The 27,114-nt window shown below is 41.4% G+C and overlaps 1 protein-coding gene across 1 annotated transcript in view; it reads right to left on the reverse strand.

Annotated features, from left to right (window-relative positions):
* Nucleotides 1-27,114, reverse strand: part of EML6 (EMAP like 6) — a 168,546-nt gene that overhangs the window by 61,015 nt on the left and 80,417 nt on the right. Inside the window, exons 10-19 of the mRNA XM_063123822.1 lie at nucleotides 26,267-26,479; nucleotides 23,219-23,386; nucleotides 19,840-19,946; nucleotides 17,242-17,360; nucleotides 15,753-15,939; nucleotides 13,057-13,162; nucleotides 11,399-11,492; nucleotides 5,956-6,056; nucleotides 4,091-4,293; nucleotides 1,726-1,837 (exon numbers count right to left, since the gene is read on the reverse strand). Of these exons, the coding sequence (XP_062979892.1) occupies nucleotides 1,726-1,837; nucleotides 4,091-4,293; nucleotides 5,956-6,056; nucleotides 11,399-11,492; nucleotides 13,057-13,162; nucleotides 15,753-15,939; nucleotides 17,242-17,360; nucleotides 19,840-19,946; nucleotides 23,219-23,386; nucleotides 26,267-26,479 (1,410 nt within the window). The remainder of the gene's footprint in view (nucleotides 1-1,725; nucleotides 1,838-4,090; nucleotides 4,294-5,955; nucleotides 6,057-11,398; nucleotides 11,493-13,056; nucleotides 13,163-15,752; nucleotides 15,940-17,241; nucleotides 17,361-19,839; nucleotides 19,947-23,218; nucleotides 23,387-26,266; nucleotides 26,480-27,114) is intronic.

Here is a 27,114-nt window from a genome sequence, read left to right on the forward strand (position 1 = left end):
GAGACACTGAGGGTGGTTTCTCACATGTGGCTACTTTTTTATATTTTTATTTATTTATTACATTTATATACCGCCCCACAGCCGAAGCTCTCTGGGCGGTTTACAACAGTTAAAAATGGTAAACATTAAAAAGTATACAAAATTTAAAAAACCATCAGAAACATAAAAACAACAGTATAAAAGCAACAGCATCCATTTAAAATCAACAATTCTAAGCTGCCCGAGAGCCACTCTTTTCCCTCTCTGCATGGCGCCTACCCCCACACAGAGGCAAAGAAGAAGTCAAGAACGCCACAACAGTATTATATTTTTATCCTGCCCTTTGCCCAAAGGGCTCAGGGTGGCACACATAGTCTTTCCCCCTTTCATCCTCACAACACCCGTGTGAAGTATATTAGACTGAGAGATGGTGACTGGCTAAAGATCACTGAGCTCCGGGGTTGAACAGGGGTCTGACCCTGGGCCTTCCCATGTCTAATACTCTAGCCCAGTCTTTCCCAACTTTGGGTCCAGATGCTGTTGGACTACAGATCCCATAAACTGTCTCTGCAGAGGCCACCAGTGAGGGAGGAAGCAGCAGCCAGGCACCCCTCCACCGTGCCTGGGTCCAGCTCCAGCTGAGAGCCCCCTCCCTCCTGCTGTCAACTGTAACTGCAGAGGCCACCAGTGAGGGAGGAAGCAGCAGCCAGGCACCCCTCCATCGTGCCTGGGTCCAGCTCCAGCTGAGAGCCCCCTCCCTCCTGCTGTCAACTGTCACTTCAGAGGCCACCAGTGAGGGAGGAAGCAGCAGCGAGACACCTCTCCACCGTGCCTGGGTCCAGCTCCAGCTGAGAGCCCCCTCCCTCCTGCTACCAACTGTCTCTGCAGAGGCCACCAGTGAGGGAGGAAGCAGCAGTGAGACACCTCTCCACCATGCCTGGGTCCAGCTCCAGCTGAGAGCCCCCTCCCTCCTGCTGTCAACTGTCTCTGCAGAGGCCACCGGTGAGGGAGGAAGCAGCAGCGAGACACCTCTCCACCGTGCCTGGGTCCAGCTCCAGCTGAGAGCCCCCTCCCTCCTGCTACCAACTGTCTCTGGAGAGGCCACCAGTGAGGGAAGAAGCAGCAGCCAGGCACCCCTCCATCGTGCCTGGGTCCAGCTCCAGCTGAGAGCCCCCTCCCTCCTGCTGTCAACTGTAACTGCTGAACTTTCCAACTAAGATTGTAGTGCCTGAGTTTGCTTTCCTTTCCCCCCTCCTCCTCCCTCCCTCCCTCCCAATCCCCTTTCCTTTTGTGTCATGTCTTTTAGATTGTAAGCCTGTGGGCAGGGACTGTCAAGAAATTCTTTTGTAAGCCGCTGTGAGAGGCTTTTTTGGCTGAATGGCGGCATAAAAATACTTAAATAAATAAATAAATAAATAAATAAAAATAAACCCTGACCAATGCCCATGCTTGCAGGGGATGGTGGGAACTGAAGTCCAACATCTGGTGACCCAATCCAGAGCCTTGGCAGGAAATATGGCCCAATCATGAAGAGCTCCCACCCACCAGATTTCCCCACTATAGAAGTAGCTATTCCTTGCTTTGTTGAAGCACAGTGCATAAATCTGCCATGGGCGCACCACACCTCTGGCAAAGGTCCCTTTTGTCCCACGTTCATCATACATATACACGCATGCACGTTCACATGAATGTGTGAACAAGAATGTGTGGCAAATCAGTCCCTTCCAGCTCACAAATAAGCTGTACCTTTAGAGCCAGGTGATAGTGCTGCTCTTTTAATGGCGTATGTCTTCAAGCACCTTTCAAATGTGTCATCCCAAAGTGCCACCACGCCGTCCTTCCCACCTGTCACAAAGCCCTGCAAAAAAAGCCAAACGTATAAATCTTAACAGCAAACAGCTGGGTGATGAAGAAGGTATGCCTAGACGACAACGAGTTACAGAATGTGTACATTATTGTGACCGTTTTTCATAGATGTGCATCCCCCCCCCCTCTGATGAGTACTGAGCACTGTGGGAACATCTGTTATTGAAGGGAGGTACACTGACATCAATTACATTTATGGTAATAAATTCAAAGCTAAACAGTCCGCAGTGGTCCAGGGTCTAAATGTGCTTGTCTAGGAAATGCTAAGAAATTGGTAATAAAACAATAAGCAGTATTGAGTGGGAAGATAACCTGGCCAGATTTCCTATGGGGGATATTAGCAGAGTTCCAAGATTCAAATGGAACCAATGAGCTCTTGCACCATTAATAAGTGCCAAGAAGAGAGAATTTGACAAGGTGCAGCTTCTTCTACCACAGCGCTACAACGGTAGGAAAACCTGCACCTGCTGAAACTTTATTTTTCATGCAACCTTTTTTCCCTTAAGATCTTAACTTGAAGGCAGGGATAGGCTGCCTTTTTGAGCCTGTGGGCATATTTGGCAACTTTTTATTATTCATTTATTATTTATTTCTCAAATGTATATATCGCTTTCCACAGAGGTATCAAAAGCGGTGAACATAAAATGCAATGGCATCAAAAGTTGGGCAGGGACGTAAGGGGTGAGGCACTCCCTGGGTTAACCTGGTCCCAAGTTATTTAGAGCTTTATACGCTAACAACAACATCTTAAACTTCGCCTGGTAGCTTAATGTCAGCCACTGCAGTTCTTTTAGCAGCGTGCTGTTGGAGAGAGGCTCTAGTTAGTAGACTCACTGCTGCATTCTGCACCAGGTGTTTTTCTACATGAGGCTATTAATTGCTGTACCTACTTTCACTTTGGTTGCAGAATTGAGTTCTACACAAAGAGCTTTTCCTTTCCTGCTTTTCTGCTACAGAACCTCTAGGTGGCACTGTGCTATAGCAGAATAGCGCAAATACACAAAGTAGGAAAATAGCTTTTATTTCAGAAATAGCTCCCCATTTTCCCTAATCTAAAAACCCCCGGGAAAGTGCTCTTAAAAAACAGAAGCAAAACTGGAAGATCACGACATCATCTAAAGAACCCGTAAATAACTGTGAGTAAGAGATCATGAGTGCACAATAAATGCCTCATGTAGCAAAGCTCCAGCTGCAGCTTCTGGACTAAGCCCAACGGTAGTCCCACATAGAGCGCATTCAAATAAACCAATCTTATCGTTACCAATATCTGTAGCACTGTGGCTAAGCTAATTTGAGAAACTGTCATGTGCATCACCACAAAATGGCTGCCATGGAAGGCATGGCAAATCACAAAGGACAAGTCATTTGCCCAAACACAACACACTAAGAAACATCTTTGAACCCACTCTTTTTTATGCTTCTTTTTCTTGGTGGCTGGGCATGTTGCAGAAGCAAGCCTCGGTTTGCAGCCACCAGCTGTCTTCATTTCCTAAGAATGTCTTTGAGCCCTATCACGTAGCCCAGAGGCATTCATGGAAAATGAAGATGGCAGCAGATTGGAGGCCCTCACATTGCTTAAAGGTGATCCCAGCTGCCAGTAAGAAAACGTGTTAAGTAGGAAGGATAGGGCGCCATAGTAGGAACCAATAAAAGTGTCGGGCGGCACATTGGTACCTGCTGACATCACGTTGCCCACCTCTGCCTTAAGATCTATGTAGTGTGCCCTCTTGCTCATGGTGTAGCTAAGGCACATTTATGAAAATTGTATAAAACACTAATATCAGCCAGAAAGACATTCAGCAAAGCAGCCAGGGTCACAGAGCGTAAGAGGTCAAGACCAGAGGGGATTAAGAAGGGATCATCCCAGCTGTCTTTAGTAGACAGAAACACCTATCAATGACAACGCCCCCTCCAACTGTAATTAGAGTCAAACTGTTCCCTCCTAATAAACCCATCTGATTTCCAAAGGCACTTTTCGGTCAAACCTTCCTGGCAGAATTCATGCTTTGTATGCAGAAGGATCCCAAGTTCAAAACCCGACACCTCCAATTAAAAGGAAGAGGATACCAAAACGGAACTGTGTGAATACAACGAATAGGCTAGAGAGCTCCGGCTATTGGGAGGTATGGAAATGTAATAAATAAATAAATAAATAAATAAATAAATAAATAAATAAATAACAGGCTGTGAAATGTGAAATCCAAAAGCCAAAGAAGTAATATGTGATAACACAAGACTCACATACCTTATCTAAGGCATGCATGGCAAATACAGGCCCATCATGTGCTTTCACTGTCTTAAGCAACAATATATCTTTCCAGATGTATATATCTCCTGTTGCAGATCCAGAGAAAACCAGGTCCTCTATTCGTCCGTAGGAAACACTCATCATGGTTTCCTGTTTCCCAATATTTCCAAAGATGCCACGTTTGGCGGTAAAGCCACCACCTGAATTATGATGACAGAGCAACAATCATGATTATAAAGTGATATTTCTGTTATCAGTGATGGAGGTAACAGAATTTTATATAGGTAAGTCGAATAAGGGAAAAATGCAAGCTGGTCATGTGCTACATTCGTACAGGAGCCAAAGACCCTTGTCCTTATGGAGAAGAATGTTATTGGAGGGTGGGTGTCTTCATGGGGGATTTCCTGTGGCTTGGGAGCGTTGTGAGGTCCTTTGTGGCAAATGACGTCGTGGCCAGCATGCACCCAACCAGCCAGCCGCTTCCACCTCAAGAAGCCACAGTATTGCAGTTGTTTACTGCGTTCTTTTAAGTTAAAGCAGCTCTGGGATTTTACAGCTGGAAATCATAATTTTTAGTACTCACAAACTACTCTTAGGGTTATATACTGTACAAAGTCTTTGGACACAATCTAGCCAAAGGTAAGCACTTCAAAGTCCCCACTAATTTCATTTCTCCCACTGAAGTTTATGGGATGTACAGCCTATTCCTAGGCACATTTACTCAGAAGAACATCCCACCTATTTCAATAGGACTTAATTTCTAGTAATCGCATGAATATATTTTTAAAAAGTAAATAGCAGCTGTAATCACCAATGGGAGCTTTTCTCCAGAGCTGCAAGAGGGAATCCAGATCAGGATCACATCAAAGGCAAAAGGTTAAAGACCCACTCCCATTCACAATAGTCCCAATCCAGATTTTTTCTTTTTTTGCCTTGGAGCTTGTTCATGCAATTGCTAATTGTATGAATAACAAATAACTGAGCAGGTGTTGAAGTCTGCATTAACTGCAGTCCTGCTACGCTACATTGCTTTGCAGTTGTGAGGACAAAATACAGTTGGCTTTAAAAACAACAGCTGTGGATGCAACTCAGCTGTCATATGGTGAGTTTAGACTTATCACATAGTGTGTTAGTCTGATCAATGTCAAGGTCATTCAACTATCTGAATTATAAATATACCTGATCAAGTATATGTGGACTGTACCTACAGAGTTAAATTCCAACACCTGTATCATATCAATGCCTCACACCTAAGCATACTTAGTTTTGATTAAGTTCCACTGGCAATTACTTGCAGAAGCAAGCATATACAGGTTTGGGTCATAACACTATTTTGTGCTGGAACCTCTAAGCCCAGGAGCATTGAAGTCTAAGCAATACTAATGTTAGAAAAACATCAGCTGTAGGAATAACATCTGCTGCAGGAATAAGTAAAACACATCCTTCCTGCAGTGCTAGGCAGAACTGGTGCTGGTACAGTAGCGTGTGAGAAAGAACTTGTAAAGTTGTCTTACTGAATTCAGTGTGGTCTGCTCAACTGGAGTAGAGATGACTAGAACACTCAGCGACCTGTAGATTCGGGGCTATTTCACATGTACCAACATGCCTTCATGCTATGTTCTCCATGCCATGTGCTCCTGGAGATGGTCATGTGGAGATCTTACTGTGTGGTTGAAGAATGGTCATGGCTATTAGAGAAACCTCTCTGGGAAGCTGTTGTCTAGGGACATCTTAGTTCACACTACACATCTTTGGCACATCCTTGACTGTAGGCAGAGGACAGTCCAGACTGTTGGACTTTTGAACAGCATGAAATGTCCCTTGATGAAGATGAAACTTAATATTTAAACATAACATAGTACCTGCTTGTTGCCAAAATTTGATGTGCTTCAATCCAACAGTCACCAGTTTATCAGAATGATGAGGATTGCATTTCACTACAAATATCTTGTCTTTGTGACCCCTGCAATACATTAAAATGTAAAGGATGCATGAATTGTCTATGCTTGCAATAGGGGAGCATTGTAAGGTGTGTGTGGTGGGCCGGGGCGGGCAGGCAAGGTGTTAAAGGAGACCTGCAAAGAAAAACTAATTTGGGATTAATTGTAACATCTAGAAATGAAAAACAAAGTAAAATGAGAGGGACTGGGGATTTCTTGATTGACAAGCAAGTCATATGATGTGACAACAGCAGGCCTGTGTTCTAGCTCTGTCCCATCTGTTACTATTGCAGGACACAACATGGAAGAGCAATTTAATGCACATCATAGTTAATGTATGTTTACATCCATATTATTGCTGATTTACACACACAAGTACTAAAAACCCATGTGTTAAAATGCTCCTTTAACAGTTTCTGAAAAACTCTAAATTAAGATCCATTGAAAAGCCATTCTGGGTGATAATTTCTCTAACGTAGTCAAAGAAGTTATCACGGCCTAAATAATTATCACAGACTCAATATGATCAATATAATACATGGCATATTAAACAGTGTTGAATCCAGTTTGTGCAATAAGTGCTTGAAGGAAACAGACCCCGTCCCCTGCCAAGAGGAGAAAAACTCTCTTCATATGGTAAAATAAATATTACATGATTAATGGATTTATATGGTAAATCTTTTAAAGGATCACTCCCCAGTATATTTCTGTAGTCCTGTTAATTCTGTAAAACTAGCACACGTTAGTCCATGAAAAACTAACAAGATACAAACTGGAGTTACCGAGTTGGCTTCCAAAGGTTTGTGAAGCTGGTTAAAAAAAGGAACATGAAATAAACTGAGCAAAGTTCAATGAATCTCAACGGGGGACTGGTGTGTTGCATCTTATATAGTCACATGTTCATGAACATCAAGATGATAATAAAAAGGAACCACCACAGAACTAGTTATGTATTTTATTTTACTAATCCTCAGAATTAACAGGAATGACGACAATTATCAGGATCTGATTATTTGAAGGGCATTTACAATAAGAACCCTTTAGTGCAGGGTGCACAAGCTGCAGCCCCTGAAGGCCTTTACTGCAGTCCTGCAGGGATGCCTTGACAAAGCCGCCATCACCAAATTCTCTACTCCCTGTACACTCTGGTCAGGCAACCCAGAGATCCTCATAGAGAACATTGGGATGTGTGTGTGTGCATATGCATGTATGTATGTGTGCACAAGTATGAGTATGTGTGGTCCCCAGCACTTGAACCAGCATCACATGTGGTCCACAGAGACAAAAGGCTTGTGCACCCCCACTTTATTTTTTAATTTATTTTTGGGGGGGTCTAATACCTCAAGGACATATTGGCTGAGTTCAGACAACACGTTAGTCAACACAGTCTGAAAACTCTACACAACGGTTGAATTTTTAGGGGCACTCCCCACACAACATGTTCTAACTCCACCATTGTGTGACTGTAGGCTACCGTGGAGTTGAGTACAATCCATCTTGACGTTTGATTGACGGTTCCTCCGCCCTCTCTCCTTCCCCAGTCCTCCTGATGGTATCCCATCAGCCATTGCTACAAAAAAACAATCCCAGTGGCTCTCCTGGAACAGCATTCACTCCTTTCGCCACTCTTGCCAGGGAACTCTGTCGCCAGTGGGAAAAGTCAACTCAACACAATGGAAAACTCCACGGAGCCCTCCACCGTGGAGTTCTAAAATCACCACTGAGAAACATGTTGTCTGAACTGAGCCATTACCTGAAGTGGATCCTATAGATAGATAGATAGATAGATATACACACACATACATATATACAATGTGGTGAGACTGAGAGGGAATCTACATGTCGTACTGAAGGCGCTTGTGTGCGCCTCCAGTGCACCGTCAAAACGATGGTGTAGATGGAGAAAGAAGAGACGGAGGAAGAGGCGGAGGAGGAGGCGGCTGGGGAACCGGCCATGTCCTTGCCGCCGCCTCCCTGCCGGCCTCCTGCTGCCAGGGTAAGAGCCACCCAGGTCGGAGAGCTTGGCGGAAGTGGAAGCTGAGTTCTCCGACCTGGGTGGCTCTTACCCCGGCAGCAGGAGGCCGGCGGGGAGGTGGCGGCGGCAAGGACGCGGCCGGTTCCCCAGCCTCCTCCTCCTCCGCCTCTTCTTTCTCCGTCTACACCGTTGTTTTGACGGCGCACTGGAGGCGCACACAAGCGCCTTCAGTACAGCGTGTAGATTCCCTCTGAGTCATGTTGATATTATTGAGATGGATTCATTGTAACATGTATAACTTCACTGGATTTATTTTTTTAATCATTACAATTATTACAATGGTCTTTTGATTTGATTTCTGCATGTGAATTTTTATATGCTGGTTGGACACATCTGTAACTCACTCTGTTTGTTTGTTTGTTTTATTTTAGGCTGTCATGTTCCTGGACTTGGCCTAAATATTAGAGCAATGCGAACCTTCCCTACATTGAGTAAACATGAAGGCATCCGGCTTCATAGAGCATAAAGAGAATTCATAAGGTGTGTTTTTTTTTGGGAGGGGGGGCGCTACAGCTGCATTTTAGCAAATTCAAGACAACATCAGAAAGGGCAACACTGGTCAAATTAATTAAGAAAGCTATAAAGGGTAGCATTTAAACCACTAGGTGATAAGCAAGCAGCTAATTATTTAAGTAGTCTCAGAAGGAAGACTGGAAGATCTGTGATAGGTATTGAAGCATATTAGACTGACAATTAGAAGGGCAAAAATTAAAACAATATTTCAAAGAACAGTTAAGCCAGCAGAAATAAGGCCTCAAAGACCGTTTGTGATTAATTCACATTATATTCATCTGGGCGGGTGCTGTGATTTGCCATGCTCAGTTTTAAATTATTACAATATGGGCCATTGGAAAACTTGTGATAGGTTATCAAATTTGTAGTCAGATGGCTGAGAGAATTTGCAGGGCAAATAAGAGCATTAATCACCTCCAAATGCAGGGACCCCAAAAGTTTTTAAGAATGGTATATTAAATTAAAAATGAGATGCACGAGGCTGCGGAAGAGGAACTGCATGGGGTTCAACATGCTTCCCCTGCTTGCATTCACTGAAGTACCTAGGCCAAAGGAAGGCTGCAAACCCCTTCCAAAATCTAACCTGACCCTCCCATCTGGCCTGAGTGCCAATTACACAAGATCAGAGTTCAAATTACTTACATTTGGGAGAGAGGGAAGGATGAAGACAGTGAGGCATGCATGGATCTTCCACTTCTGGTAATGATAAGGTGTGTTAGGGTTTGCATGCATGCTGAAGAGGAGCAGGAAACAGGGTTCTGAGCAATCTCTCCACATGCAAGCAGCTGTGTCAATTGGGGAGCGTCTGAACCATGCTGTAATTCTCCAACTGCTTTTATAAAAAGCATGTTTTTCTCCTGGTGGGGGTTACTTCTGGTCATGAAGCCCCAAATTTGAGGATGGGGGGAGAAGACTTTTAAAATAGCATTTCTGGGGGAAAGCATGAGTGAGGGAAGGCTTCGGCTCCTCCTACTCATGCTTTGCTTTAAAACTCCCACACATACACACACACACCTCCTGCTTTATAGGGATTTGGCACAGATCTGATCCTGACTGCCGTGACATAGTCTTCAGTCCGCCATTGAGGCAGCGGTGTGCCTAATCCAATTGTTTTGGACCAAACAGAGCAGAGTTCAATTGCATGCAAGATTTCAGATAAAGATTTTACACTGGTGGGAAAAGTCTACTACACCTCAGTAAAATGTACCCCAAATGTACTGTGGTTCAGCCATGGTTTGCCTGGACACTGCCACACATCCTTTTATTTTATAAAAAGGTAAATGCTATTTAATAGATGAAATGAGAACATCCATTAGAAAACCAATCAGATATGGGTCCAAGCTCTTCCCCGATACTCTGACCTTTTAAGCAATTACAAAAGCTTCTTAGCCCTTGGTGGGTTAACAGCTAAGCTCCCAGACAGCAAATGAAATAAAAGAATCCCTGGGAAATGTTTAGTCAAGTTTAGGATGGGGAAGATGAGAGTTGGGCTAGAACAGGTGGCTTGGCATGAACAGGAGAGACTTGCAAATCTATTTATACCAAATGAAACTCCACCACTAAAATTGTATGGCAGATGTACTCCGAGTGGGAATCTGTACTCCAGCACACCAGGATACACAGCAGGAGGGCAGATATAGCTCATGCCATTCAGATACAGAACCAAGGGACAGAAGAATACAAGGAAACATTCTGCCTTGACACAGTGCCTTGCATTGCCTTAAATTGCTCATCTGGTGTGGTGGTGTCTATATGCTCTGTTAACCCTATACTGGCTGCATAGTAGTGCTGCATTGTTTATATGAGGCAACTGTCAACTTGCAGCCATGTCGGGCTTTTACCCCCGAAAATGCACATTTTAGTGTGGTTTTGCCACGATTTCTTTTGTTGTTACGAGGTCACCATGTTGTTTCTTCATCTGATGGTTGTGGTTTGGGTTAAGCCCTGTTGGCGTTGGTGGAGGCAGATCCAAGTCCAATTGTGATTTTCCCCCCATGCAGGATAAGTGCCGGGAACACAGGGCAGGGGGCAGGATGCAGGCTTGATGAGTCAAATGGCCACCAGCAATGCAGTTTTCCAGCCAGATAGCCTGCACTCACTTCTGCCGTCTATATTTATCGGTTCTGCTTCGCAGCAGCGCTGCTGTAGCATTTTAACTGGCTACAAAGCCGCATCATATAGACACCCTCCCTGTTCCCATAAGCAGGGTGGGGATTTCCGTCAACCGTCTACTCCATCTACATCCCCCCTCCCCCACATCATATTTCACACCATTCCCCAAAGTCCTCCAACTTACAAGAGCAGATTTGCAGGGGGCATGGAGATCGCGAAGATGTAAATATTTACTATAAAAATGAATTTGGCATCACAATCATGGTGGAAGACCCCACACCCTCTGTACATCCAACCTCAATGCGTGGATCAGAATGTGTGCCCAGAGTTTTATGCAACACAGGTGGAAATAGCATGACAGCAGAAAAAATGAAACTTATTCCCACCTTCAACGTGTGTAGGCAGAGAACTGGATACATTAAACTTTGAAGGTGTGAAAAGGGTCATGAAATGAACTAATCATGTTTCCTGACTTTGTGCATAGGCCACTGTGCACATGGTGTGGCACACAGAAGCATATGGCCACTGGTGCAGAACATCTGGTATAGAGCACTGGTGGCCACTGTATAGAACATCTATACAGGTCTAAGGTGTAGACTTCTTTTCAACTCCTGAAACAGGATCCTAAAATTCTGACTCGATAGTATATATAAAAGTATACAGCTCAGATTGTTAGAAATTGTGTCAATGCAACAATGTTCTTACCTGGCTGCTGCCATCTTTTCTCCTTTTTTCCAGTCCCAGAGTACAATGCTGTGATTATCATCTAACCCAATCGATGCCAAACATTTTCCATCAGCTGTACAAAAGCAATTCACAACATGAAAGGTGTTCAGTTCATGATACCTTGAACTGAAATGTGATAAACACATTTGTTGCAAATCTTAAGGTACTGATAACGATTAAATTGGATGTTTCACACTTTAACAATGACATGACCTCTGTAAATCACAGCTTGTGTAAGTCTACAATGTATTCCTAATATTATTATTGATTTTAGAGGGGGGGTTATCAGTTGCCTATTCTATAGAATCCACCTTGTTATCGGGTTCTCTGTCACTACTCTCCCCAGTGTCGCCAAATGGAAAATATCAAGAGGTGAATTAAACGATGTCAAATACCATTTCCTTCCATTATAGGGACAATATAACCAAAGAACTAAGCACTTGATTTCAAAGTAAGCACAGAAGATCTTAGAGTAGTCTCCTATCTAACCCTAATCCTATTAAACCACAAGGGAAGTACTATATACAATTTAAACGTGAGACAGGCTCTGCCTGCCAGCTTACAGTCTGATGAAAGACAAGAAGCAGTAAAGAACATTTGTACACAGCATCCAGTGTCCTTGAATAAGACTGATTTGGGTCACTGAATATCATGTAAACACGCCAGTATGGTCTTTACTAATGCTACATTATAGATTAATACAAAATAAAAGGAATAACAATGATGTGTAACTACATTTGGGTTTTGTGCATGCATGGCCTTCTCCAAAGGGTGTGAAGCCAAAAGCAGGAAGCCTTGCATCCTAAACTGCTTTTCTGGCAGGTGTCTATATGCTCAATTAACCCCATAGTAACTGTGCAGTGGAAGCAGCCATCAACTTGCAGCCACCAGGAGAGCCTTGTTCAGGCCTTGGGACTGGAGTGCAACCAAAGCCCAGCCTGATTCCTCAACTGAAAAGGTGAGGCCTCTCCCCTTGTGGAACAACTTATCTCCAGTTCTAGAACAGGAAGTGCTCTGATGCCTGTACTTTAAAGTTTGGAGAATAGCCCCTCTCACTTCTATTACCCTATTTAAAATCCAGAAATGGGCCTGATTCTCACTGAGATCCAAAAGTAAAAGAAGGGTTCCAGAATCACTCACCTCTTGGCATCAAAATGCTACCCAGCAAGTTTTGAGAATTGACACCCCACCCCCTTGCTATGGCTTTTGCTTCTGCCCTTCCTATTACACGCTCAATAATTGCAGCTGCCACTGTGGTGTGGCTCGTGTCTTTGCTATTTTTCCTGCTACCTGTCCTGCCCATGGGAAGGAAGTGGCTGCGGTACAGAATGGGTTGACTGACCCAAGGAGTGGGTGGGGTGGACGGTGCAAAGAAACCTGCTGCTCAGAGAGCTGCAGAGTTCACCAAAAACCTGTACTTCACCACCACTAGGCAGGACTACTCTGCCTATTGCCCTCTCTCTCTGGAGCAGATTTACATGATTGGTTCCTGCCTGCTGCTTCAGAGGGAGGTGCTATTCCAAAGGTTCTCGAATGCCCCTGGGAGCCACAGGAGAAAGAAACAGATGATCCTCGGTAAACAAAGATTAATTGAGCTGTTTCATATTCCATGCTGATGGCAATAGATAGCTGCTTACCTGAAAAATCAAGTGCACACACTCCTCTTTGGTGTTGGCCTTTAAGCAGCGACAAACATTTGAGTGTTTGTGTATCCCAAACATGAATAGCAGCATCTCTCCCAACCTAAACGAGAGCACTTATCTTAGCAGCTGCACATGAAGTTCTGACAGGAATTATTCTGTTGGCTTTGCTGTTTTGATGCCTCTGGTTTGTTTTTATTGTCTTATGGTTTTATTGTGTAATATCAGCGGCTTATTTTGATTTTTACGCCTTTTCTACACTGTCCTGACATCCTAAGATGAAAGATGTTTTTACATGCTTATAATTAGTAAATAAATAAATAGTAATCATCCAAACATTTCACCTTAGCCACCCTGTATTGCATGGTTTTGGGCCCAGGACTCGTCTTACACAAAGTTTACCTTATGTTTCTTGTTCTCTGTCCTTCCTTATCAGCCAGCTTTTGATAAAACTGGACTGCAGCCTTTTTTCTTCAACTCATCCACCGCTTTGTCTCACTAATCTGGTTCAGACGATCATTGCAACCCGCCTTAGCTTACGAGCCACGTGGGTTGAGGCGCCAGTGAGCATCCAATTGCAAATTCAAGCCCCCACTGCTTCTCGTGTTGTCTGAACCCCGCCAGGGTGGCTTGTTGGAGGTATTTAACAAACCACCACAGAACCCTACAACAAGCTATGTGTTCTGGGTGGTTTGTTAACCAGCCCAACAAGTCACCGAGAAGCCGCACCTGTTGAGGGCAATTATGTAAATCAGCCGGAACCCAACTGGCACGCACAGGGTGAATAAAGCCCTATGTCTTCTTCTGTTTCTCCTCCTGCTGCTCTTTCAGTCTCTCCAGTACATTTTGTGTTTCTCCTGCTGTTTGGCTTTTGGCAATTGCTGCACTAAAGCTTTAAGCCTTCAAACATTTCTTTTCTCTGTTCTGAATTCTATTTTTGGGGTGATCCTTTGACCAGCACTATCAAACTGATGATTCATATATCATCTTCTTCATTCCTACTTGCTTCCCCCTAGCAAAACTGAACAAAATTGTTTCTATGATTTATACTCTTGGATGTCTAGCCATCAGTGGAGTCTAGCCCTCTCCAAGCCTTACTTCTGTATTTTCTTTTAAATGTTCTCCTCCCCTTTCCTTTGTTATTATAGAAGCTATAATTTCTCTTTCACATATTACAATCTTCCCCAGCCTGCGTTGGACTACAACTCCCATTATCTAAAACAGGGGTGGGCAACTTTCTCTTTCCAGATGTTTTGGCCTACAACTCCCATCAGCCCTAGCCAGCATAGTCAATAGTGAGGGATGCTAGGAGTTGCAGGCCAAAACATCTGGAGGGCCACAAGTTGTTCATCCTTGTCCTATACTAATAAAAGAGGATTTGACGGGCTGCGCTTAAACCAAAATGGAACCAGACTGCTGGTGCTAAAAAAGGTGGCAGAGCAGCTTTTAAACTACAATTTAGATGGCTTTAAAGGGGTTGGATAAATTCCTGGAGGCGAAGGCTGTCAATGGCTACTAGCCCTGATGGTTATGTGCTATCGCCAACATTCGAGGCAGTAAACCTGTGTGCACCAGTTGCTGGGGAACATGGGCGGGAGGGTGCTGTTGCACCATGTCCTGCTTCTTCATCCCTGGCCTATGGCTGGTTGGCCACTGTGTGAACAGAGCGCTGGACTAGGTGGACCCTCGGTCTGATCCAGCATTAGGGCTCTTCTTATGTTCTTATGTCTATCAGTCTCTCAGCACCACAGCACCAAGACTATGAAATCTGGACACCTGAAATCTGGCATCATCATCATCATCATCATCATCATCATCATCTATTTCTTACCCGCCTCTCTGATTGGATCGAGGCAGGGAACAACAATAAGCATAAAATACATAAAATACTGATTAAAAACATGGTAGACACTGTTTAAAAACATCCTAAAAGCATCCTAAAAACATACTAAAATATCCTAAAATTCTACTCGATAGGCCTGCCGGAAGAGATCAGTCTTGACAGCCTTCTTGAATGCTAAAAGACTGTCAAGCTGACGAGTCTCTTCCAGCAGGCTATTCCACAGTCTGGGAGCAGCAGAAAAGAAGGTCCTCTGGGTTATGGTTGCATGCTAAGGGGACCCTAGGGGTGTGCACCTCAGGTTTATTTAGTTTTTAAAATGCATTAGTTAATTTAAATGGTCCCTGTATTTGAAGGCTGCAGTTGTTTTCAGACACTAGCTGGCAGACCTCTCTAATCAGCACATAGTTTTGGAGTCAAGTGGACCCAGTTTGAAGCCAGGGGAGACTAGAACCAGGGACAGAGTTATATGGCTGCCCCTTGGCTGCCGCTGTGGATCAGCACCCCCTCAGGGAAACAAAGTGGACAGACCCCTCCCTCAAGTGGCTATAGGGACACACTATGGCCTAGGGGTGCCAGTGGGTGCGGCTTCATTCAGAAGGGATGAACACAGTGTGTCCAACTCTCTGCCACCTGCGCAACTTTGCTAGAAGACTTCACGGTATCAAACTAAGGGCTATTCCAATCTATGCAAAGCCAGGTGTCTTCATCACTAGTGGTTAACAAGCAAACAGGAATTTATAAGTAAACGGGGAAATCCATTTATTGAATCAAGTAAATTCATTGGTGTGTTTTTTAAAATAACAACAACAACATTGGTTTGCCATAATAATAATTCCTCCTAAATACTCACCTGTCCAGTAGCAACATAATCTTTCACAGGATGGATGGCTAGGCTGAGGATATCATCGTCGTGACCGAGATACAGCCTTTGGGTGTGTTGTTGCCTACTGTACACGACGGCAACAGCAGCAATATGGTAAACTACCTCCCCTGTCTGTGTGTAGAACAAATTGTTTCGACAGTCATAGCCTCTGTAACTGAAATGAATAAAAAAAACACAGCAAAAGGTAAACACTTCAGCAAGCATCTTGCAACTTGTGGAAGCCAAGGATTCCTAAGGCTTGCTATGATTGTTAAGTTCCTTTATGCTGAGGCAATTTTTGCTGAAAGCGATGGGGCTTGTTTCTAAATAATGTATTTAGCATGTAGGTTCTAAGAGATAATATGAGAAGCAGTACAATAACAAAAGGCTGAGAGGCAAACCTGGGATATATGAAAAATGTCACAAACCGCAAGCTACCTGGAGCCAGTTAAGTGACTACTGTCACATTCAAAATGATTAATAATTAACGACTACAATTATTATTATTTTAAATTGTTTATGCAAATATTTTCCTTTCCTCCTGTATGTTGCCCTTCCAGTTTCACTTAAGTTCTTAACTAAATCTGTTCTTCCAAATTCAATTCATGATAATGGTTTCGTTAACCAGTCTTGTATGCTGATGAATCAAATCAGTTCATATTTCTACAGTGATTCCAAGCAAAACTTCTGTACAGTTTTCGATTTTGTGCAAAAGATCACAACATTCTGTTAAATTATAGCAGGTCCAGTCAAGAAGACTTTCAGCCAGTTAAAATGATCAGTGATCCAGAAAATAACTGTGAAAGGCAACTATGATATAACGGTGGAAAAGGGGAAATGCGCTTTTTAGTTCACTGGGATGGATTAACTTTTGCCTCTTCCCTTCCAAACAGACTGTCTCACTGCCTGGGGCTGATAGGAGTTGTAATTGAAAACATACAGAGGGCACCAGATTGCCTGTCCCTGAACTAAAGGTTTGCTGAATTACCAAAAACAAAAAACTAACGAACAAAAAAGTTTAGGGGAAAAATCCTCCAAAAATAATAATGAGTATTGAGCATGCTCAGTGGGCATGGAATGCTGGTTAATTGCTGGAGTGGGGAGGGGAGATGGTTATGGTGTAATGGAATATCTCAGGAAAAAGCACGGCTGGCAGACTGGTTGGCACCCTGAATAGAAGCACTCCACACGGTGCACTTGTGTTACAGACCCCATTTTCCCATTCTTGAAAGTCTATGGCTGATGGGGTGTTGACTGGGGGAAGGGGAAAACCCAGAACCAAAACCACACAACTCTAATTGAAAATTCAGCTGTCCTAAGTTGAGAATGTCTTTCTTGATTTTGTGATAACTCCAGACATTCTCTCTAAATCTAGATGCTATTTCTGGTTTTGCTAAGAACAGATTACCTTTTTCTGTAAATTGTAGTCTATAAAAGCGAAAAGACAAGAGTAGTCACTACTGAAAAGTTATTATACCCATGTATAAATTGCAGCTTTAAACTGTCTTCGGGGGCTCTCTCTCTTTTAAGGAAGGGCACTGAATGGTTTTTCTCTTTACTTTGCTGTTTCAGCTGAGGTAGATCTTCTTTGTAAACCTAAAGGAATGACAGTTGCATTGAATTATACTTTCCAAGTGTAAGTTCAGTATCACTATCCTACATTGCAGCTTTCTCCAAACTGGTATCCTCCTGATGTGTTGGACTACAACTCCCACCATCCCTAGCCATTATATCCATTGGTCATGCTGGGCATATGTATGCTGGGAGTTGTAGTTCAACGTATCTGGCAGTCACCGTATATGGAGGAGGCTGCTGTACCGCATAACAAAATCAGACTGTTCAAGAAAGCTGAATACTTTGTTCTAGAAACATCAAGCAGAACAATCTCATCCAAATATATCTTGAAAAGGGATTTTAATACCCACTAAGACTCTTGGAATATTTTCACCAACTTAATTTTTTTTTTTAAAAAAAGGAATACATATTTACATTATTCCATAATTTCTTCAAGGGATTCTGGTGACATCTATAACATACACAGGAGACATAAGCAGTTTGTAAATGTCACAAGAACTAAGAGATGGGTTTACTCTGCTAACATTTACCCCAGATATTATACATGTAAAGCTGTTAAAGGGATGCTTTTGAAATGCACAGCTGCTAGAGCTGTATGAAATTAGGCATGATGACATCAATTTAATCCGCTGGAACACTGAAAAACAGCTTTAAAGGTTTGTGTGGGTGATTTTCAGCATTTGGGGGGGGGGGTTGCAGGATTCTAAAATGTTGGAGGTTTTCTTGCAAAACTTCAAGCACTATCAGACAAATGTGGGCACTCACAGATTTTCCCGGGTCTCTCTCTCTGCATGAATGAAAACACCCCAGTAAGTCCGACTTTTTTTTAGACTGAACTTGTCGCTATCCCCTGCTGTTTGCAGGAAAACCAGCGTGATCAAAACGGCCCACTGAATGGGCAACGTGCACGTTGTTTACTTCCTCCTTCAAAAGAGGAAGTAATGAGGGACAAACTCGTGGGCAGAGAAGCAACGGTAAGGAAACGCAATTTCCCCCCCATGTGATGACGTTCTACATCTCTGTGTTTTACCTATAAAGCACAAGTATTCTCTGATTGCCTATAACCTCGTTCCTCACTAAGTGGTCTCTGAGCCACAACAGCCCTACATATTCTCTCCAATTGTTCCTCTATGCCACTGCTTCTTCCCCATCTCATCATCATCCTTCCACACTTTTTGGCCATATTTACAGCAGTCTCAGCCGACATGTTCCGTTAATGTAAAGCCTATGGACATACATGTCCACAATATATATGTGTGTCTTAGAAATGTTAGATTGAAGCCCCCATCCCCATATGCAAGCACAAGATCCTTTTGCATGTATATAGAGGGTTTTGCTGATTCCCCCACCCCCACTGCAAAACTCTCCTGAGGGTTCCTGAACCTTCAGGAGGAGCTTTTAGGGGGCATGTAGAGCTAGAGAATTTTTTAAAAAAGCTTGTGGAAGAGGAAGCAACTTTGCATGGTTGACTTCAAGCTATGGTACTCAAGGCCAAGGGCCCAGGACTCATTGCAAACAATAGTTATACAGGGCAAGTGGTGGTAAGTCAGGGAGTAGGTTGCCCCATCCCACAATGTCTGATAGTGGCATACAATATATATGCCTCTTTTTCATATGCCTCAAAAATTCCTACAAATGTGTAGGAGCCTACAATTGATAAAATAATATACTTCTAGCTTCACCAAATATATTATACATATGTATAAAATACACATTGTATTTATGCATACTTATTCCTCTTGCTGCATTAGTAGTACATACTTTTTTCTATTTTCATTAAAAGGATGATCAGACTATTAATTAACATTTGTGGTGGATTTATATGGATCAAGAAAGGTTCTTTTTAAAGTTTCTTATCTTTTCCTATGCAGATACTGATAAAAGACACTACAAAAGGGTTGCATTTTCTTTCTTAACTTTAAACTGTGGACTTTAAAATTTTAACAAATGAAATGTTAAGTATAAGAAATGAACTAGACAGTAATTAAAGAGAAATTAGAGTGCAATCCTATGCATGTTGCTGCAATGCAGGCTGGGAAATGCTAGGAATTTTAGGAGTTCTGTCTAAACATGCTTGGAGGATCCTCCAACTCTCTGGAGCAGATTTTCAAGGTGAACAAGGGGCTACAGGCCAGAGTGGGAACAGACCTCCTCTGTTGATGGAAATCATTCTGTCAGAAGGGTTTATTAGACATTTTCCTATTTAATTAAAACATTCTTTGCCTGCTTGTAACTGGCAGTCAATAAAGGGGTGTGTGTGTTTGTAGAATCTAAAACTGTAAAGCTGACATTGTATATTACCCAAGGGTGAATCATTCCACCACCACAGATCATTTAATTGAAAAACTCTTTGAATGAGCACTGCATTTCTTTCGAGAAATGCTTCGGCTGTGGGACGGTATATAAATGTAATTAAATAAATAAATAAATAAATACTTTTAATTTATGATGCATTTTCAGATCGCTGGGTCTAATGACACTATATTTCCAAGTTACTTACCTGTCGAATGTAGTTGATTTGAGCTTCTTGCTCAATATCGGAATCTAATTCTGGCACATCAGATAAATCTGAATCAGATTCTTCACTGTGTGAATCTATGCCACTTTCTGCATAAGGGGAGAGAATACACCAAATAACGTTAATTATCAACAGCAAATAAAAAACTAAAGTCACATTCCCAGCAATAATAAATGTAAAACCTCTAAATACTTTAAAGCACTGGCAAAAATCCAAGGACTTAGTGAGTATTTCTGATTTGACAGTACAAATGTACAGACTGATCCAAGCCAAAGATGAAAAGCAAACACAGCACTGACTAAGCACTCCTTTTCAGTGACCCTTCTCATTAATTTCAAATGGATTCCTCTTTTCCATTATGGTGATGATCCTAAAAAGTGGCAAAATTATTCACTTGAAGTTAGCTTGCCTGTTCAGTTGTATGAACAGCTGCAGTAGAAGGTTCAAAGACATCTCCAGCTGTGCGTGTTATTCTTCTCTTGTGAATATATAACATTTTAGGACTGTGACTAATATCTAATTTCTAGAATTGTGAATAATATCCATTATTTTCCCACTCATTCTCAAGTAAGCTCAATATACCTCCCCATATCTCTAACGTTTATAAGCTATTGTTAAAGCTCGAGACAGAGAATGAACAAACAAAGGATTGTATGATAAAATGGGCCCAAAATTTTGGGTATAATGTACCAATGGAACTGTGCAAAAATATGTGGGTAAAAGGTCTAAAATATACATTAAGTACCAGACTTAAAGAGAACTTTTATAAGATGATGTGTAGATGGTAAATGTCTCCCTCAAAATTAGCTCAAATGTATTGGGGTGCCTTGGGAGACTGTTGGAAATGTGAAGAACAAGAAGGAACCTTCTACCATATGTGGTGGTCCTGAAAAAAAGCAAAATCTTTCTGGACTCAGATCCATTTGTTAATGCAAAAATTATTAAAGACAAATCTACAAATGAAACCAGAATCATTCTTGTTGGGACTTATGGACAATCAACTTAAAGAAAAAGGAGGAACGCTGTTTTTGTACATGACAACAGCTGCTAGACTCCTCTATGCACAATACTGGAAAAACACACAAGTACCATCAACGGAGGAATGGCTGCTGAAGGTTTTGGAGTTGGTGGAGATGGCTAAACTTACAGCGCTAGTAAGAGAAAAATCAACAACCTCATTTGTATCAGACTGGAAACCTCTGATAGAATATTTGCAAGAGTTGGAAAAAAATGATTTATATGTTTGTGGATTCCACATATAATCTGTGGTCTTAATACACAATTCTATGCTGCCTAAAGTGAAGTAAGAATAATATACGGTATTTAGGGAACTAACTAGTAAGAAGATGTCTGTCATGAAGAATGCCTTAAATGGAATATGGCCTTATATGTTTTGTATATGTGTTTTTACAATTTGTACTGTATTGTATTTTGTTAAGTTTGTGAAGTTTGGTTTTGTTTTTTTCTGTAGAAAATAATAAAAATTGCAAAATTCAAAAAATATACCTCCCCATATTTCCCAATTCCATCTAAAATGTCACTGCAAAGATGAAAAGGTATCTGCTAATAAAGGGTAGGAGTGTACAGCTGAAAATTCATATAGTCTTGCAAACTGCAAAAGATCATGTATCCAATAGGAATGTCCATTTGTATTTTTTATGTACTGCTATCTTAGCTGTTAATTTCCCAAAACTTGCTCCAATATGGCTTGGCAAGATTTCTCTAAAGCCCTATTAGTACAAGTTACAAATAACTGAAATTTTAGAGGAGGATCCTATACTGCCATTGCACTCCTGCTTATTCCATTGTGCCTGTGGAACCACCACTAGTGCGATGGGGAATTAGCATTTTGTAAAGGAATCCTGGAAAGGAGTGGAAATGCTAGTTTACAGATTAGTTGGGTCTGTTCGTGTAAGTATCCAGCAATTTGTGGTAAGAAGGTGCTAATTTGCTACTTTGTTCACTTTAAGCCTATATAAGTCATTTAAGATAGGGACACCCCCCAAAACCCCCCCAATTAGAAATCAATATGATGGCCATCTTACAAAATGGCGGACTCTATCTTAAAAATGGCGTAGATAAGCAGTTGAGGTGTCTTTTATAATGTCTTTTTGGTCAAAAAATTCAATGGTACTATTTTATATTGGTCTAAGGTAAACGTGAGCAAAGTAGCACCTTCTTACCACAAACTGCCAGATCTTAATTTTTTTTATGCGAGCAGCCCCACTGGATCGGGACAGTTCAGCAGAACTGCCTTCTGGGAGTTCTGCTGACCTGTCCCATTCCAGAAACTAGCCTATCCGTTTATTTCTAGCTCATTTACAAACTGCTAACTCCCTGTTGCGCTAGCAGTGAGTCCCGCTGGTTCTCAGGTAGCATAGAACACTGCCCATAGGGTATTACACTCTGCATAACTGATGAATATTTTGCAACTAAGATTGTAGTGCCTGAATTTGCTTTCCTTTTCCCCCTCCTCCTCCTCCCTCCCAATCCCTTTTCCTTTTGTGTCATGTCTTTTAGATTGTAAGCCTGTGGGCAGGGACTGTCAAGAAATACTTTTGTAAGCCGCCGTGAGAGCCTTTTTTGGCTGAATGGCGGCATAAAAATCCTTAAATAAATAAAATAAAAATAAATAAATATGAATATAAAGAATGAATGTGTGTGACAGAGTTTTACATGCTTTTAACCTGTTGATTGTTTTACTATGATTTTAATTTTTGTGAACCACCCAGAGAGCTTCGGCTATTGGGCGGTATAAAAATGTAATAAATAAATAAATAAATAAATACATAATGGTAACAACTCACTAACAACAATGAATACTAGCAAAAACAGAATGCGATAGTAACCCGCTCTTGCAGGCAAGCCATGTGTGTTTGGATCATGTCCATAGTTTGCTTTAAAACTGCTTAGGGTTCTACAAAATCTAGAGAAATTTGAATGAATTTCCAAACAAGAAAATTATTCAGTTGCTACCTCATTTATATACATGCAAACTTCATGAAACACCCAGGTAACTTTTCATACATAATTATGATGACAACTGAAATTGAAATTGAGTCTTCTCATTGGTACAAGATATACATCAAGCTATATATCTGTGCAGGTCTCTCTTCCACTTGAGATGATTTTTGAAAGTCACTGCTTTAATAAATGAGTATTCCCTGATGCACATAATGTATTATTTGAGCCCATGTGCCTGAGGGAACCATGGGTTTATATTAAAATAAAAGGTAATATAACTGTTGGACTTGAGTATTCTGAGGAATAATAATCAAAAGTTTCCATTGAACCCATCAAAGCCTTCTTTTCAATTGCAATCTCTTTCAGCACTTGTGAAAACAGATTTGATTTTTATTACCTTGAGGTGCTGTTTCAAGGATCCCATTTGTTACACCTTCTGGAATAAACCGCCATTGAAAAACAGAGTGATCTGCTCCTCCAGTACTTATTACCCACTGAAAGTCATGTGACCAATGAACATTAGTAACATGTGCAGAGTGGCCAACATATTTTCTAAATTTAGCTCCTAGAATTAAAAAAAGCAAAACCAAATACTGATAATTTAAAATAAAATTGTATTCCAAAATTAACAATCGATATCAAAACATCAATTATTATTATACATTATTTCAACATACCCTGCATGAAATCACAATTAATGATATATTTGATCAACATAGATGTTTTACTTTTTCAGTAAACAATAAAGATCACTAGTTTTCACTAAAACAATGATATGTTGTCTGCCTTACTTGATCCTTATATCAATGTAATTAAAATAGCCTATTCATATAGCTTATTGTCCCTTTCTTCTACTGTAGTTTTTTTAATTCTCCAGTATTTGGCATATGGTATATTATCTCTCTACTGTGATCATATAAGATACTAGTTCTTGATAAATAATATGTAACAAATAAGAAATGTCTTAGTCCTTAAGGCTCTAACTCTTCATTGTTTTGCTGCAACAGGTTAATATTATTACCTCTCTGGAAAAAGACTATGATTTAGTTCTTTGTAAACTCAATAAAATACAATTTTTTGTGAACCACCCAGAGAGCTTCAGCTATTGGGTGGTATAAAAATGTAATAAATAAATAAATCTCATGGAATCCACTTGAACTGAACAATGTTCCTATCTCATCCTTGTCTTAACATATCCGACTAGGGGCTTGTAACATTAAACAGTTTCTGATCAGCAAATTGGAAAATTATTTTCCCTCAAAGCTGGTGTAAAGTGAGAAATTATAATTATATTTCTATATATTTCCCCAGATTTCAAAAAATATAATGTGACCAATTTCTTTTTATCTGATCTTTCCACACATGTCCAAAGAAGCTAAAGTATATTATTTAAAACAAGAGTTTATAACAATAATAGATTTTAAAAAATTATATATAATCATACTCACACACACCCTGGTTTTTACTTTTTTTAATTTTCCAGAGCTGCGGGGCCGGAAAATTAGCATTTGCCTTCCTTCCCATGCAGATGCCGGGAAGGAACGCAAGTGCAGCACCAAAGCTCCGCTATAAAGACAGGGGCGAGCAAGTTCATGTGAATAATCTCACTGTCATAGAGCAAATTCAGACAATAAGCCAAGCTATTAATGAGCCTTTGGCTGAGCATGCAGATCCTTCACAGGAGGAACAAACAAACCAGTAAGTCTTTCATTAAGGGGAAATAACAGACAGATCCTCTCCACATATTATCGCCCCATGGAGAATTTAGTACCTGTGGAAGATACCAAGTTAATTGATAGCACTGAACAGAAGAAGATGCAAGTTTAGGAAATTCAAACAAATCTATCAAAAAGATCTCAGGCTGCCTATTGAGATGTTTCGAGTTTTGTTTTTCTTCCATACATATTTGATTGTAGATTCCTTGGGGTAGAGCCTAAAGCTTTTTTTAATGTCAGTTGTATAGCATTATGACAAGATATAAATAGCAAATCAAAAGAGAAAGTTGTTACAAGGCTACTGTTAAGTTGTAGCCAGAAGGCCTTTCTCCTCATGACTTTGAAGTTCATTTTAAAATATAATTGAAAAGACATTGATAAAAATGCATTCTGAAAGCCAACAGAACTCAGAATGACATGGGAAGCGCAATAGCTCTGTTCTCAGCAACTTCTAACTTGGTATCATATACTGTTGCCTGAACAATATTTTATGAACATGGCAACTAGCTGCCGTAATAGTTTCTATTTCTTAGTTTAATTGAAATGCACATCGTAGTGATTCAAAAGATTTCAGTGTGCAGGAATGAAATAGAAAGCAAAAAAGCTGAAAAAGTTATCTGATATTTTGAACTAGAGGTTGCTAGTATCTGGTGCTGGCTAGCGCAAATGGATTTCTAGGGAGCTGTCTAAACGCTCGGAAAACCCCGGGGTGGGCGTACAGTGGCGTGGCATCAATTATATGTTGCTGCTGCAATCAAGCACCCACCCTGGGTCTCTCCACCGAAGCTGCGGAGAAAAAAAGTCAGGGATTTACCCTGACTTTTTTCTCTCCAGAGTGAGGCAAGGATGTGCAAGATAGTGTCAAGACAGCCCCAAAATCTAGCTCTCGAGTAGCAGTGGAGCTGTGGCCGGGCAGTGCCTGGTGGAAGGCAACTTGCTATTGGTTGCTTTCCACCAGGAAGAGGTTGGGGGAAGCTCTGGTTCCCGGATGCTCCATCCTCAGCATCAGGATTACCTGATACCACCCCAGGGGAGGGAAAGTGCAGGGTTTCCGAGGAATGCAGTGGCAACCTGGTGCCATGAAGACACCCTCTAGGTCTCAAGACCATAGCTGGTTGGTAGCATGACAGCCAAACGTCACTGAACTTTGCCTACTTTGTTCTATTTGACAGACTCCCAGATGAGCCTTTGATTGGCTGTGGGCCAACAGACCACCTTCCAGTTCAGGTCAACCCCCAGTGCTGAAGATCTTACTGGTGATATGATACACTGTTTACATGCTCCCTGCTTCGCCAACTGGCAAAAGTTCCAGGGGCAGCACTGCCAGATTTCGTTTCAGCTGGGATGAGATGACTTGTGGCATTTTTGTGAGTGGAGACTTATGCACTTTTGATATATCTGTTTAAATACAATCATACATATAGTGGAGGAAGGGTAGACCAGTGATCAGAAGGATAGTAATAATCGTAAAGTAGCACCAATTACGCCCAAAGCAAGCAAGCAGCATTCAATTGGATCCCCTCAAGGCTCCTCCTTCCAGGCAGCTACAAAACTCAGACCTGTTTCTCCCATGCTGCTTATATTGCACTTTGCCTAATGCAGTTCCCACCTAATCATGTGGAGTGTATCTTTTGCTCACTGAATGAATATATTTTAGCCACCACAGAAATATTGACTGATCTTCACCACCCCTAAACAAAACATCAGGTATGCAAAGGGCAGTTTCTTACCTTTCTTTAGGCAAGGAAATCTGAACAATTTAACTAATCCAAAATCATCTCCAGTCACCAGAATGGCATTATTATAATTTCCATCCACAGAGTTGATATCTATAATGTTACTGTACTTCGGCCAGATTCCATTCACATCTGGCCCCATCACACATGTCCATGAAGCCCAATGAATCCCTTTGATCTCATCTTTGCTTGTTAAATGCTTTCCCGCTGAAACAAAATCAGATTATTAAGGTATTTATCTATTTGTGTTTCAAGAGAGGCTGAACACCAATTTCTGTTCCAGTGGTTTTCAAACTACTTACCTTAAGCAATTCCCTTTCATATTAACCTATATACTCTTGTCTTTCATCTGATGAACTTAAGGATGCTTACATGAGTCCCCCAATTTTATCCTCACAACAGTTTTGTGAGGAAGGCTAGGCTGGGGGATAGTGACTGGCCTGAAATCTCCCAGTGAGCTTCATGGCAGAGTGGGGATTTAAACCCAGCTCTCCCCAGCTCTCAATCTGATCTACCTCACACGGTTGTTGTGATGATACATTTGCACAGTAGGACAGAACCATGTGCTTTTGTTTTGTCTATTTATTGTGCTTTTAATGTGCCCAATAACTGAAGTTCTCTGGGTGGTGTATAATACATTAAAAACACAACATGCAAACATTAAAGACTAAAACCAGCACAGAATACAACAAAGATAAAGCTGCAGAAAGATAAAAACCATTCCAGAACATAAAACCAAATTAAAAGCAGCTGCAGAATAAAAGTCTAACAAACAATTTGTAATTGCCTGGGAAAATAAAAAAAAAGTCTTCACTTGACACCATGAAGAGCATAACATAGGT

The sequence above is a fragment of the Elgaria multicarinata genome, chromosome 4 (assembly GCF_023053635.1).
Source record: "Elgaria multicarinata webbii isolate HBS135686 ecotype San Diego chromosome 4, rElgMul1.1.pri, whole genome shotgun sequence".
NCBI classification, from domain to species: domain Eukaryota; kingdom Metazoa; phylum Chordata; class Lepidosauria; order Squamata; family Anguidae; genus Elgaria; species Elgaria multicarinata.